Here is a 15,056-nt window from a genome sequence, read left to right on the forward strand (position 1 = left end):
ATCTGTTACAACTAGTAGGAGTTTCATAACTGGACTGAACAGTAAGCTAAAACGTATGGTGGTAAAGTTCACGGAAGGATTCCTGAACAATCTGTTACAATTTGAAAGTATTTAGAGGGACAGATTTCCAGTGTGAGCTCAGAAATCTTGGGGGCTTCTGGGGTGGTGGTGTTGGTTTTGGAAACCAAGCTGAAACACTGACTTAATTGTTGAAGAGTAATTATCTCCTGGGCTGTGCAGTTCTGCCTATTTTACATGTTTTGCTTTTATATAACCAGAATCAAGAGTATTAGTTATTCTTTTCAAGATCTACAATGGTTAAACAGTATTGTAACTGGATAAAGAGAGCAGTTGGGGTTTTGAAATTTATATATTCTTCTGTAGATTTTTTTTTTCCTGTAAGAATTGGAGTTCTTAAGTAGATGAATAATGTTGTATCCACCAAGCACTATCAGTAGTGTTCTGCTATGTTAGCCCATGTTATATTTGGAAGGGTAAATACCAAGTTTACTTCAGTATTACTGGTAGGTGTTTAGACATCTGTACTGGTTGGCTCTGATACCTGTTTCAGGGAGGTAGGCAGCTAGGGGATCCTTGTGTCAGACTGTTAAGAGCTGCAGTAGAGGATTACAGGAGTGGCTTGTTTTTCAGCTCTTCATGTGGCAATCGAGTAATAGATTCTTTCCATCATGGTTTGTAAGTTGGGGAGAGGGGTCAAGCACCACATGAAATTGCTGTCTGCTTATTTTATAAAAGTACAAAACATGTGTATCTTGGATGTACATCCTCTTTCATGGAGACAGGAAGCTTAAAATTGATGGGAAAGGGTAGCTAGAGGTGCGTGCTTTTAAGACATTGATTTTCATAAAAATAAATAAAAATTGAGCATTCCTATGCTTCACATTTTTCTTCGTTGTCATTGAGGGAAGTTATTTTGGTTGAAAAGCTCTTGCCTTTTCCTCCATTTCTTATCAGTGGACACTTTCTCTGAAGATAGAATCTGAGTCTTGTAGCATCAGGGTATAAAATCAGAATGATTAATAGCTCAATTACTTAACATTAATTTTAGCACTTTTTGCCTTCAAGCAAATACATGCAGCGTGTGTCACGTGCTTCTCATATGTAAATAAATAGTTTGTTTCAGGAGCACCTTCTGTGGCTTCAGAAAGTGTTACGTGTGTTCCTGCTATGTGTGTTACAGGTGTGGAGCCATTTTTTTAAAAGGCCCTCCTGCAACTTTACTTTTTTAATAAGATATCATAACTTGTTTCGTGCCACTTACAGCTTATTAGAAATTGTTCTGTTTCCTATTATCTAGCAAGCGTTCAAATACAAATCTAGAGAGCTCTGAATTTCCTACATTCAGAATAGTCTGGGATTACTCTTGAGCTGAGTAATGCAGACCAAAAGGACTCTTGACTAGCAAAAACTTAAGACCCACGCTATGAAATCAAAATGAATGTTGGTATAAAATAATGAAGACTGTGCTAAACCAGGAGCTATATTTTGCTTTCTGTGCTAGGTCCTGTGTAGGCCATACAGTTCTGCTCCTCACTGGAGAGATGCAGTTTGCTCTGGTTCTTTCTCCAGTTTCAATCTTGACAAGAATGTACTTTTTAAAACCATCAACATTCCTTAAAAATGCCTGTTTCAAATGAAACATCAGTACTCCCATGTGTAGCATAGAATGATCCTTAATCTTTTTTACTGGAATTTGCTGACATTTAGAGCAGGACAGTCCATTTTAAAATGTAGAGCAATATTCCACAAGTCACATCAAGCCACTGTATTTGAGTTTGAGAATAATATCCATTTCTGTACTTGGAAAAATACTTCTATGAATGTGTTATGATGTGGTAGGATGGTAGGAGTTCATAAGTAGAATTGCTAGGAAAGATACATCACTACATTGGAAATGCTGAAAAATTTTAATCGTGAGATTGTGAGAAACTTTTCCTTCATGTGGGATGGGAGAGGGCAGAAGACTTAGACCCAAAGTCCCATCTCTGATTTTCTGTCAGTTAGATAATAGTATCTGATTCATCCTTCACTGACAAGCCTACTCACTTGCTTTAGGAGCCTTCTTCTCTTTATCAGATTGGAAAGAGTCTTGTGTGACCTCTCTGATCTGCCAGTCATCTATTAGAATAGTTCTGAGAACTGAAGGTTATCTTAGATGATTGAGCTCATGATACTGCTTAAAGTAGCATTAAGAGAAATCACGTGGTTGCAAGCTCACGTGAAGCTCCCCTAAATAACAGTTTCTGTTTGATTCCTTTTACTGATTTTAATTCTATTCACTTCTGTGTGCCTGGCATAGTATTTTATTCCATTGTTTCATCTACATGATTATATTCAGTCCCCTCCTGTATGGCATTCTGACACTAAATTTGATTTATTGGACCAATTGATGTTTTCTATTAAGTATTTTTTGATGAGCAAGTTGAGCCACATTGAATACAATTCAGAAACAATGTGTGATTTTTTTATTGTGTTGGCTTTTTTTGCCATTAACCAGACACAAAATTTAATTATCCTCTCGCATTGCTTTATTGCTACATAAGCATGTGCAACTGTTACCCAGAGCATAATAACAAACAACTAGAAAGTATGAAACCAAATGAGAGGTGGGAAGGGGGGGCAGCACTGTTCACTTTGGAAAATTTTCTTTCAGCCCAGCATCCCAAACCCTAGATTGGAGAAGTAAATATATTTCTACAAGTGTTATTGTCGGGCTGAAAAAGCCAAACCTGTCACTCTCCTTCAGGATAACGAGTTGTAAGGATTCTTCCCAAATGCACACCCATGAGTAGTTTTTTTACAGGTATTTAATGCTCTGACACCTGAACTTGGCCATCCTGGAGAGAGCTGCAGATGACAGTCACCACTTTTACATTTCTGAGGGTTTCTTTTTCATTTTGAATGAGATAGTAAGTTGAATAAGATAGCAGGAGAATGAATTTTCAATTTCATAAGCTTTAAAGCAACTATATTATGTACCTAGCAGTCATGTTTCTCTGTAGATCTTAACAGAGTCTTTCTCCCAGACATCTCTTTGGATAAATACTAAAGATCTTAACATGAGGTTTTGAGAGGCCAGTGTTGTGAGCAGGTAGAGTAGTAAGACTTCATAAGCTTCATTTCTGCAGGCCCTTCTTTGCTGAGTTTTAGTGACAAAAAAGAGTGAGCTTACCCTAGAATCTTAAGAGCACAGATTTCTAATAGAACTTGGCAGTTCAAGGGCTAAAGCAGCATTTTAATCTTTTGTGCCCACCCAGTCTCTATACAAATGTAAATATGTCTGTCTTTAACAATTTGCCAAGAAATGTGGTTTTAATTTGTTAGCAGCAATCCCACTCCCTGCAGCTCTTTCAGAGTCAAGTCGCAGGCCTGGCGGTGCTTTGACGTTTTTCTCTGTCGTGGTGTCATTGTTTATGTGATGTCTGCTTCTGCCGTCCTCCTTTTTATGCCTGGAATATTTTTCTTTAATTATTTCACTGCCTAAAAGGAATTCGGGATTACTAGACAGGATGAGAGCAGATTAGCTTTTTTTCTTTCTTTAACAAGTCCTGAAGTTCCCATAGGAAATAAATAGTATTCCCAAAACAGACAGTGTTTTTTTTATTTTTTTTTAATTAACTAAAATTATTAAGTCTAATAAAGAAAATAAAGGAAGTATCACCAATAATGGCTGAGTGTCTTAGTAGTATATGGAGTGCCCATTGTTGTTATTTATGACTCTCTGCCTTCTATTGTGGACTTATTCCAGCCTTAGGGAGTTTACATCACTCCTAACAGCAAAAGGCTCTCTGGTTCCCACAGAGTCTTTCAAAGACTGACTCATATGCCTTATGTTAATTGTTCAGCTCTCAAAATACAGCACTTACAGGGTGTGGTTCCAAGGGGAAAATCTACTGTACTTAGAGGGCATGTTCAGAAGTGTTTCACATATAAATCATTTTGATTTTTAATTTTTTTTTTTTCACGCCTTAACCCTTTTCTGTCACTACTTTATGTGATAAGCTGTTTGAAAACAAAATAAAAGTCTGATGATGGTGTAGTGAGGGAATGCCTTGGCCTTCAACTCTGGACCATTCACTCCAGGCTGACTCAACTCGTGAGTGACATGGCTTTGTCAGCTTTGCCCCTTTTCAAGGTCTGCTCCTCACAGCCTGGCATGACAGCACGCCCCAGGCAGGGCCCATGCACCCTTCAGAATCTGGTACAGGTTCCTGCTGGGCGTTATTGCTTGGCTGCAGTAGTGACCAGGTGTGGACAGAAACTGGATTTTGTACAAAGTGCTTCTTTGCACCCGTTGCTTACCGCATCTACAAGAACTTCCTTCGCAGGCTGGTGATCCTGTCAGTCTGCTGTGTTGATGTCCTCAGCTGAGGACTGAAGCAGATTTAATAGAATTAGCCTGACTAGTTATTATCAAGCAGGAATTCAAATGTTTCTGCTTGTGCTCATGTTCTCTGGCTAAGTAAGAGTGCTCGCCAGCTGCTTTGGTGCAGAACGATTGTGCAAGAGCCTTCAGAGTTATGTGAGTGTTACTGGAATTTGAGGAGTTTCTACAGACTTGACTGTTAAGGGTCTGTGTCCTCTTCTAAAATTAGCAAAGCTCTTGTGTATCTTAGTAATATTCCTTGCTTTAATAGTTTACAGAATATAAAAGTGTATTTAGACAAATACCTCTAACAAGAAGAGAAGCAGCAATTAATCCCTTAGATTAAACTAGTTAGGCTTGATTTCTGAGGCTGAAATCACATTGCCTGTGTCCCATGTCTTTTCTGCCTGCTGTAAACACATATGGCAGTGTTAGTGGACAGCACTTCATGCATCTGTCAATACACTCAAAAACATGCTTGCATAATCTGCCTCCGAGAGGCTCAAAACAGCTGCACTTTTTTAAACTGTTGAAATGGCTTCATTTCTTTTTCTGCTTAGAAAACAGGAAGTTGTTATCAGTGGTGTGTTCTGCTGGAAGGAGCAGTGAGGGTTCCCCCCTCTTCTTTAAAATAGAAATAAAAATTAAACCAGGCAGGGCTTAATCCCCTGTAAGCAACAGGTTCCTGAGGGGTGTTGCAGGCAGGGGTCATGTACACGCGTTGGCCTTGAGCCTCTGCAGTCTTCCTCTGCTTGCTCCAGACCTTCCCAGCTGCCTGGCTCCAGCCTGCTGGCCCCAGTGAGCGGGGCAAGGAACGGCCCAGACGAGCACTCCCTGCAGCTGATGTGCCCCGATCAGAAGCTGCATCATGCAGGCTGGTGGAGAAAATGCTATCAAAGAAAAGGAGATGGACAAAGCCTCTTCTCTTCTTGACTTTGCCACATTTTTTTTCTCTTCATAGCCTCAGAGATAATACTTTTTTGATGTATGTGGTAGTTACTAGTGAAGTCAGCAAATGGCCCTTCTCTCAGTGAGATTGTTTCATTGTGAAAGGAAATGCTCACAGCTTGAAGAAAAAGAGCATTTTCCTTCCCTCCCTCTCGCCCCAATCTTGTATTATATAAAACCACGGTGCTGCTGTTAGCTGAGACCAGAAAGAATTCCCCTGTTGTCCCCTAGTAGCCAACCACTACAGGCTGCGAGCGTTTCAATGTTCACATTAAAAGTTTTAACCCTTGCCTTCTTAAATGAGCAAATAACAGTGTATATTTTTCTGTCAGGATGGAAAATCATGGGAATTCTTCTGAGAATAAGTGTATAGACCGCTGCGCCAGTCAGTCTCTTCAGAAAAAAACCTGACAAACATGCTCCTGTCTGCAAGAGAGATTCCTGGCATTTGTCACAGTTTGAGCCACAAAGATGTCAAATATTTGCCAACAGTTTCCTCAGACAGCTTGGAAAGCTCTATCCTTTACGTTACAGCCTTGTTTGTTTGTGGTATATTTTAGCATGTGAAATATATTCGTTGGGAGTCTGAAAGGGGAGGGAACTGACTAGACTCTCAAATATTAAAAGATTAAAAATAATTGTTTCTCTTAGACTGCTCGGATCAAAATAATAAAGAACATCTGTAAGTCTTAGAATTAGAAATGGAGTTTTGTGTTGAATAATCATAGCTTGATGTGTCATGTTTTAAACCTGTATTTTCTTTTGGAGCAGAAAGAAGAACTTTCCAATGGGACGTCTGAATATTTTACTGAATCTGTTGAGAACAAGAAGCTTAAGATGAGCCTGAATGAACAAATAAAGCAAGACATCTTGAAAGAAATGTATGTCATTATTCTTTCCAAGGCATTAAATTTATAATCTGTTAAAATTTGGGTAAATGGAATATAGAAAATTTCCAATAATATAAACTCCTTTACAAAAGATAATTTTAAATTACTAAGAGACTACAACTGTAGCATGGGTAAGCAGATAAAATGATCCTTGTTGTTTTGTACAGCATGAAAAAAAGCTATTACAACCCACACAGATCTCTCACATAGCACTAGGCAGTATCAAAACAGGGTGTTTTTTCCTTGAATGAAGCTCTGAGCCAAAGCAAATATGTCATGCTCGAATCTGATGAAAAACACTTTGCAAATATACTTTTTGTTCATTTTGAGAGTCTGCAGTGTGCCATGATGTTAGTCTGGATCTTTGGTGACAATGAACGAGGGTCCCTGGCACAGCGGACGGGGAGGGTCAGCTGCTCAGCTGAACATTCTTCTGGTCCTTGGCTGTACCAGGGTGCCGCCCTCACTTGAGCAAGCTGCCAGTAGCCCCAAATCAACTGTGCAATCAGGGATTTGCTGTGAACCCTGGCAACTTTTCTTTTTCACCCATGTTGTCTCATCTGTGTTGTCTTTAGAAACGAGATTAGGTTTGGAGGTGTGCCAGCTCTACCTATTCTGGAAGAGCTCTCTTTCTGGAGAGTTAGATATACTGACCCAGGAGCTGCTTGGCAGCAGCAGAGCAGCAGAAAGCAGTCTCAGCGTGAGATGATCAACACTAGTATCTTTAGACTCAGCTTCAGTATTTGTTGATCAAGTTCATCTTACAGCCTACGTGAAATCTGGATTTGTAGGGTAGGTGGCACGCTGCTGAGGAGTGTTTATGTACTGACACTTCATCAGGTCCCTTGCAATCCCATTTTCCTGTATAATTCCTTTTTAGAATATCATCTACTTGCATTACCAAAGTCCTTCCCAGATGAATGGGCATGATACTAGAGTAGTGGTTAACTTTAAAGTAAGGCTTTGAAATGTCCTGGGAAAAATTCCAGAGGAACATTCTAAAACAGAGATTAGAAGCTCTCACACAGAGATGCTCACACTGCCTCTCCCTGCCTGCCCCCTCTAGTCTTTAGATATACATGATGCATATGAATATATGGGAATGGTTTGAAATGATTTAGGCACTTATCAAATACTGTTTTATCTAGCTGGTTTGGGAAGGAATTCAATATACTTATGCTGTGTTGACCTTTAACATCTGTAATGTATCCAGTTCTGCCTCTTGGAATAGAATGTGAACTCCTTCATGGCTTAGTCATTAATAAATAGGGTTCCCCTAGTGCAGTGGAAAATCAAATGGATACACTTGATATTATCCACACTGGACAAACATTACTGCTTGTCAAGATGATCTACAGGGCCTTTTTCCACATTCAGAAAGGGGGTTACCCTCGTGGTGTTTCAGAGATTTTAGTTTAAAAACAAAATTGCTTTATATTGCAGTGTGAAGAGGACAAAACCAAGGAAAACTAGCACAAGCAAACCTCAAATCAGCAAGGGCTCTGAGAAAGTGTATCTTGGCTCGGTGGACTCACAGACGGGGAACAGAAAGAATGACTGTCAGAGTTCTCTCAGTCCTCCATCTGAAGTGAAATGCAAGAGTACAGGACTGCTAAAGGACTGCATAAATACAGCTGAGAGCAGCTTGGAGCTTCCTGTTTTAGAGCTGGAAAATTATGTTAATCAGAGGCAGCCAGATGATGTTAGCAGCCAGCAAAAACCTCTCTCCGTGGAGAGGCTGAAGTCGAGTCTTCTAAGCAAGAACCCTCCGTGTAGCTCTGAGTCAGCACTGCTGGGTCCAAAACAAAGTCAGAAAGCGACCAAGACACAGGCTCAACAAAAGAACTGTGGTTCAGAAGAAAAGTTAGAACGCCTCAAAAAAGTATCTTCTGAAGGGTCTCCTTTAACTCCTGGCAATACAAAAACGAGTAAGTGCGATGAGGATTGTTTAGGTCCATTCCTGGAGAAGAAGACCCCACTTAATTCCAGGTCATTTTCTAAACAAGATGTAACAAAGACTGAGTCTGATGAGGAGTCACTAACTCTGAGAAAAACCCTTTCCCGGCCTCTTTCTGAGAGGAACAATATAGTGCAGACAAGCCAAGATGAGCCAAGCACAACTGCTGAAGAATTGCCTGTGATGCCATCGTCTTGTTTAGAGCTGCGGCCTCTGTCTTCAGAGAAGCTTGTCCAAAAAAGAAAAAAAGAAGCTGAAAATGGTCTTGGGAAGTTAAAACTGCGAAGGCTTAAGAAGTCATAAAGTCTGAAACATTACCCTGATGGCAGGGGTGGGCAGCCAGATTTGTTTTAGGAAAGCATATGCAAAAAGTAGGAAGCAATTTAAATAAACATTTTTTTAAGTAAATTTAGTTAAGTATCTTAGTCTTTTAAAACTGTAATGAAGATAATTCTGTTAAGTTACACATTAATATTATGCAAACCGGTGTAGTATTTATAGAAAGAAAAATCTCATAATATTTACTAAGCAAAATTTTAGATCCATATGTGTTCTAAGACTATTAAAAAGTCCTATCAGCTGATGACAGCAGAAGTTAAAACCACTTTCATGATCTGTTAGCAGCTGCAGTTATTCAGTGTTCTGCTTGTGTCTGAACACACAGTTTATTTTTAGTAAAAACTAATCCTTTTTCCGTGTTAGGAAGGTCATGGTTTATTCACATGAACATTACCAACAGTAGGGCAAATCAAGGTAATTTCAAATAAATCTTTAACTGGGATTTAATGTTGCTGATAATTTAGGTCCTACCTTTTCAAAGTGGTTCAAAATTAGTCTGGTTTCTGCATGTGTAATTTCGATACAAAGATTTATTTCTAACCCAAGTTGTGGATGCAAGTGATCATGCATTTGGTCTTTGGAAGACCCAAGACTGGTTTTGTGTAAGAGTCACCTGGATGTCCAAACACTGCTGCTGGGAAAAGTTCATACCTAAACCTGCACACACATCTTCGTGCATTCATGTTTCAAGATCAGGGCTTGCCTGTGTCTGAGGACAACACACTGTTTTACATGTGTTAGCAATGCCCAAGTTATTTGTTATTTTAAGACACAGATAATTTCTAATTGCACAGTGCTTTATCATACTGCTTTTGTAACGTATATGCTAATGAGCTAAGGAAATGTTAAGATTTTTATTTCATGCTTATCTTTTTTTAAATGTCTAAAATAAAACATATAAGCCATTTTCTTTGATCATTGTCTTAAAATGAGTGTGACTGCAGACATTTTATGTGTAGTAATTTAGAAGAATCTTACTGACATTCTTATTACTGTGGTTATCCTCATTTAGGTTAAGAAGATTCACATCAATAAGCATTAGAGTAGGTGCAGGTCCCTCTGAGAGTCAGCAGCTCAGCAGCTGACAGCACGACCCTGTCAACTGAGCAGCATCTTTCTACTATCAATAATTTCTGCTTTTGTTATAAATGAGGAAGATTCTGTGTGCCTGCTAGAAGACATTTTCTCTTTTTTCTTTCAGCCTGTTTGCATGATGTTTCTCACAGTGCTTTGCAGTAAGATTACTAGTGCTTACCCATCTTCTGGCTCTGCAGAAAGGTCTTTCCTAGTAACAGCAAATCCGAGGCTGCAAATGAACCTGGGTTTGGAGGAAGCATAGCCTGAGGTATGGTTACTCTTGTCTTTTGTATGGACTTGAGGTACAGGTCCAGGAAGGGAGTCAGAAGAGAAAAGAGAGGTATAAGGAAGTTTAATTCAGTGTTTATCAGAAAAATAAGAGTAATAAAAATAGAATAATTTGATAGTTTATACTGAAATCTTAGTGTAGATTTTCTGGGTGGCTTCTTTGAGTTCTTACAGGAAATAAAGTGATAAGAAATGGTACCAGCATATATTGTAGACTGCTGTTTTAAGCTTCTATTATTTCTACTTTGCTTTTCCTTAGATCTTTGTGATAATGTTCTTGGTTGTAACAGATACCTACAGGAGAGGTTTAGATCACTGCAGTAGCAGACACAGATTTGGTTTATAAAATCCCTTCAGCCGCTTCTTTTCATTTCATTCTGGTTAGGAGAAAGACCTTACACTTGATTTTGCAAGGTGGTGAACACACTGACTGTATCTGTGAAAATTGCAAATGGTCTTGAGCAAGCACGTCCCAAACTATTACTGCTAACAGTTTTGGATCTGAAGCTTCCCACCTTCTTGCTTCTCTCCTCTCCTAATCCATTTAACTCAAGTATTAGAAACCAGAGCATATAGTTTGTATCATCACATACTGTTATTATGTATCATTCAATCTTATAATGACAATTTAGTTTTAATTGAATAACATACCTGCATGCACCCTCACTAATGAATATCATACATTTATAGGGGTCTTGGGGAGATGAAACCATTTTCTGTGTAGCTAAAAGTTTCCCTTTTGCAAACCTGGTGGGTGCCTTTACGTGATGCTGGGACATCCAGGCTGGGTTGTTACCATATGTCTCTGTTGTCTCCATACTTTAAGCCCAAGGTCATCTTCTCAGTCTTTGCATTTTTCTTTATCAAAAATCCACCTGCACGCAGATAACTGGCAGAGGTGTGGACTGACATGCTCTTGAACCACAAATCTGATCTCCTAAGGTTTCGGAAAAAAATAAAACTAAAACCTTAGAAACTGAGCTGGAGTAAAATCAGCCATTTGCAAGTCTTGGCTGTGGGTTTCAATTGCCAGTTTACTTCTGAGCAGCATCAATGTGCCTTTCTGTTAAAAGTAATAAACATTTAAGTCTGTTCTGAAACAGCCATCAGAGCACAGAAACGATTTCTTTGGTTCTTTTTAATTTTCAGAGCTTCTTTGAACTCCTCTGAAATATGTGTAGATCTGAGTCTGGCTAAAGCCCACGATGCAGAGCTAGGATTGAAAAAAGCCACGTTTGTCTTAAAGAGAAGTAACTGTCTGCTCCAAACCAGCCAGCTTTGGGTTGGTTTTTTTTTTCTAATGAATCATTTGGTTAATTTGCTCTGTGCTGTTTGCTGATAATAAAACAGTCTTTTCCTAGCCAAACACTTTCTAATGTGTGCAGTCTGTCGTTTCCATTATTCTTTACATCAAAGAAGTTAAAAATATTTGTTTAGCGAACTTTTGTGTTTAAACACACATCAAAGGCTAGACCAGCCTTTTACATATTTATTTATAAAGAGGAAGCAGGCTGATGTAAAACCTCCCTTGCCCAGTGTTGATCGTACGGAGGTTTTCACTATCACAAGGGTTATTTTGGGTAGTGAGCTTTGTGCCAGTCCTGATGTTACCTGTCGGGTTGTGGTTCTGCATTCCAGGGTCTGAGCTGCACTTAGTCTGTTATTACAGTTCCGGGGCCACTTCTTTGTTTCATGCCTGACTTGAATAATTTCAGGAGCACCTGTTTCTAACAAAAAAGAGAAAACTTTAAGAACCAGAACTTCTTGCTGCAGAAGGTTTTGACCAAGTGAGGTGCTGAGTAGCCTTCAGGAAGCGTTTGTTTGGTCAGCATGAACTTCCTTCCATGTGGGTCGCAATGGCTGGGTTTTAACTGACATTTTTTATATCATCATCTCACTGGCTTTTGGCTGGAAAATGGATTCTTTTTAAGGAACAAGATGGAGGAAGTATTTCGTTGTTTGCTTTTGGAATAAGAAATATGGAACATGTAGTTAGGCTACAGATTGCATGTTAGGAGTAGTCATCCCATTGCCCATATCAGTATTTAATAAAAGGTTTCGTACTGTATTAAAACACTTAACGCATGCTTGAGCAACAGAGTTAATAGTATCAAGAGTCTTTTAGCCAGCAGTGGGAAGTGTGGGTTGGCCTCAGAAATTAGCTTTAATAAAAGGCACTCCTCACTTTTTGCTTTCTGCTTTTTTCTTCTCTAACAAGCATTAACTAGCATCCAAAGCTCTATGTGAATGAGCAGATGTGGGACGGGGCAATAGCAGCACACGGAGCCTTTCATCAGAGGGATATCAAAGGGTTCTGCAGCTGAACCTGGGAGGGATATGAATATGCTTATTTTGACAGTTGGGGCAGCACTGAGGGTAAGCAATTCCTTCAAGGTGAAGCAAGCTGGGTAAGGAACTTGTGCTGCAAATTCTTTCATAAACTCGCTCAAGTACAGTCCTTCCATCTCGTTGACTTTGTTTGCCCCCAGATAATTAAAATGGGACCAGGTAGTGCGTGGCCTTGTCCTTTCCACAGTGGCAATAAGGTGATGTTATTAGACAGGCAGTTTGTTTGCTTGTTTGGTGTCAGCTTATGCTGAGAAATCCTAAGAGAGTTGTGAAAATGATGTAGTGTCACAGGGCATTTCAGCTGTAACCTGGAAATTGTCCAGGGAATTAACCTCCACTGTCCTACCTCCTTTACTATCCATGCAAATTATTCCAGAGCTGGGAACTGGTTCCTGTGAGAGCTGACAGTGCACCTTTTTTGAAAGAGAATTTCACTGATTTTCTGCCATTCTGTCAAAAGATAATTCCTTTAGTACAGGTGAGGAATAGTACTTCAGTAGTAGGAATTAGTAATCTAGCTCCATAACTGCTTTATTTGCTACAACAATAATTATCTTTTTGATTTATGCATCAGATCTTGAAACAAAAGTGTCTTGAGCTATAATTCTAGAGATGGGCATGCCCCTTTTTAATATTAATATGATCTCATAGTGCTAGAATGAAAAGAATAGAGATTTATTTCTCCACCCTGTAGAGAAACTGGTTGAAACAATTTGCACATCACAGAGAAGGCGCTCGCTGGAAGATGTGGGCTGGAACCCCAGCCTGACGCCCTGGCTGATCCCACACCGCTCCCCTGCTGCCCCGGTGCCAGGGCAGCCGTCTGCTGAGCCTCCAGCTGGTGGCCAACACACCCTGCAGAACCTTCGCTGCCTTCCTCCTCCTCACCCCCACAAGTGGGAATTGTTCACAGCACAGCTATTGGTACAGTTCTCCCCCTCTTGTGGGAGCAGCAGCTGACCTTTCAAAGCGAAGGAGCAGTCGTCGTGATGGCCACTGGTGTCAAGACTGGAAAAGAAGAAGCTGACAAATTCTTAAATATTCTAGCTCTGTTTGGAAGGGGAGGGGGAGCTTACACAATCACTTCCATCTTCTAGGGAGGAAAAGGCTTAATTTGGTACTTCCCTTGTCAGAACTTCTCATCTTTGCATACACTACTGAAAACATGAAGCGATAAGAGCCCAACCTCGTGCGTTTTCTAGTTTGGCAGAGACATGATTAATAACATTAACTCTTGTAGTGTGGGTGTGCCAGCCAGTGTAAGAACAAGTGGTGTTTCTGTGGGGAGGAAAATAGCTGCGTCAGACTTGCTAGGCCCTAGATGCACAAGCTGAGGGTGCAAAGGGGAGTGATTTTATTTAGTTATTTTTAAAGCTCCCCGGTTTAAGTGGCAGCTCAGGAAGCACACATTTTTCACTTCTTAGATGAATCAGGATCCAAAGGACAAACATGCACTCACAGTGGGAAACTTCTGCTGACTAAACAGAATATGTCTTCCCAAAGTAGTAAACTGTGAACTGGCAGAGTGTAACTTCCACCCAAATAAATGTCTTGGTATTCTGATGGGACAGCTTCATGTTTCTATTTATTTTCATGACAACGGAAAACGCTCCATATCCCAGCCCCCAGCTTGGTGGTGGTTCTGGGCTTTGGAAGACTGATTTTGTATCATATTCACCAGTGGTAATTTTGAAGCTACCAATGAGATATGAGGATAGAATTTTAAAATACCATTATAGTAATTTCACTGAGTTCTCTTTCCTTCCCCTGCACGACTTGTGCGGCTCTCGTTTTACAACACTAGGAGGTAATGATGAAATGAGTTACATGGGAAAAATAGGTTGTGTGTGGAGAAATGCTGCAGTAACAAAACCTCTGCATTGCCCGTACAGTGCTTTGTAGCACAGGAAAGCCTGGGAATAAATAAATAAATATACTGTGCTGAACTTTTGACAAGTTTGAAGCGAGAGGAACCAAGGTTTTGCTCTGTGCTGAGTCCTCAGTGATCTGAACAGCTTCGTCACTGTATTAAATGTTTAAGTCTATCATTAGAATTTGCCCCAGTAGGTTTCAAAGTAGTCTGTCAAATACATGTTCCCAGGACTAGCAAAACCCATATTTTTAATTATTTATTTTTTTTTCTTAATAGAAGGCAGACTGATTTATTCCTCCAAGTTCAGGTATAAAAGTTTCAGTCATTTAGAAGAGGCAGTTAGTTTCTGCATCATTGAATTCCAGACCTACATGAGCAGGAGATGTCAGGAAGGTAGTTAATTCAGCATTGGAAGACTGGAAAAGCATTCAGTTAATAGCCACACTTTGTACTTCTGAGGCAGGAAGATTCTATTATCTTTAAGTGGCTTTTTTAGACACGACGTGTATGTTTTATTGCAGATTGGGAAGTCAGGGAACAAAGGGAAACAGATACTCATGGGATTTGTCTGCTGAGGAATTATTGAAGTGGTCAGCTGAAGCTAATCTCGACTTTCCCATTCAGCAGGCAGTAAACTGGTGATCCTCTGGTTCTGGAGTTATGTGGCATGTGGCTGTGAAGAGTAAGAGCAGTCCCCCTTTCACTCCTGTGTAGCAGCAAGTTAGAAACATCCTTTGAAAGTAAATCCAAAATAAAAAGTAACACTAAATAGCTTTTATAAAATGTTTTTTTAGACAGCTGTAAAGAAGGTACATAACAGAGTACGTCTTGCTATCAGATTTTTGAAGTGGTTGTTGAATTCCTGTTGCAGCAATCTTTATATAAAATACCAATATTTACTACAAACAAAATATGGCTGAAAAGGCCTAACCCTGCAGGGGGCTGGTT

At 39.8% G+C, this 15,056-nt stretch overlaps 1 protein-coding gene across 1 annotated transcript in view; it reads left to right on the forward strand.

Moving 5' to 3' along the window:
- SLX4IP (SLX4 interacting protein) overlaps window positions 1-8,485 on the forward strand; it is a gene marked incomplete at its 5' end in the record, with an annotated part of 36,328 nt that extends 27,843 nt beyond the window's left edge. Inside the window, 2 exons of the mRNA XM_008942255.1 lie at window positions 6,107-6,216; window positions 7,669-8,485. Coding sequence (XP_008940503.1) covers window positions 6,107-6,216; window positions 7,669-8,485 — 927 coding nt within the window. The remainder of the gene's footprint in view (window positions 1-6,106; window positions 6,217-7,668) is intronic.
- Between the last annotated feature and the right edge of the window lie 6,571 nt (window positions 8,486-15,056).

This window comes from Merops nubicus, unplaced genomic scaffold (genome assembly GCF_000691845.1).
Source record: "Merops nubicus isolate BGI_N331 unplaced genomic scaffold, ASM69184v1 scaffold15416, whole genome shotgun sequence".
NCBI classification, from domain to species: Eukaryota; Metazoa; Chordata; class Aves; order Coraciiformes; family Meropidae; genus Merops; species Merops nubicus.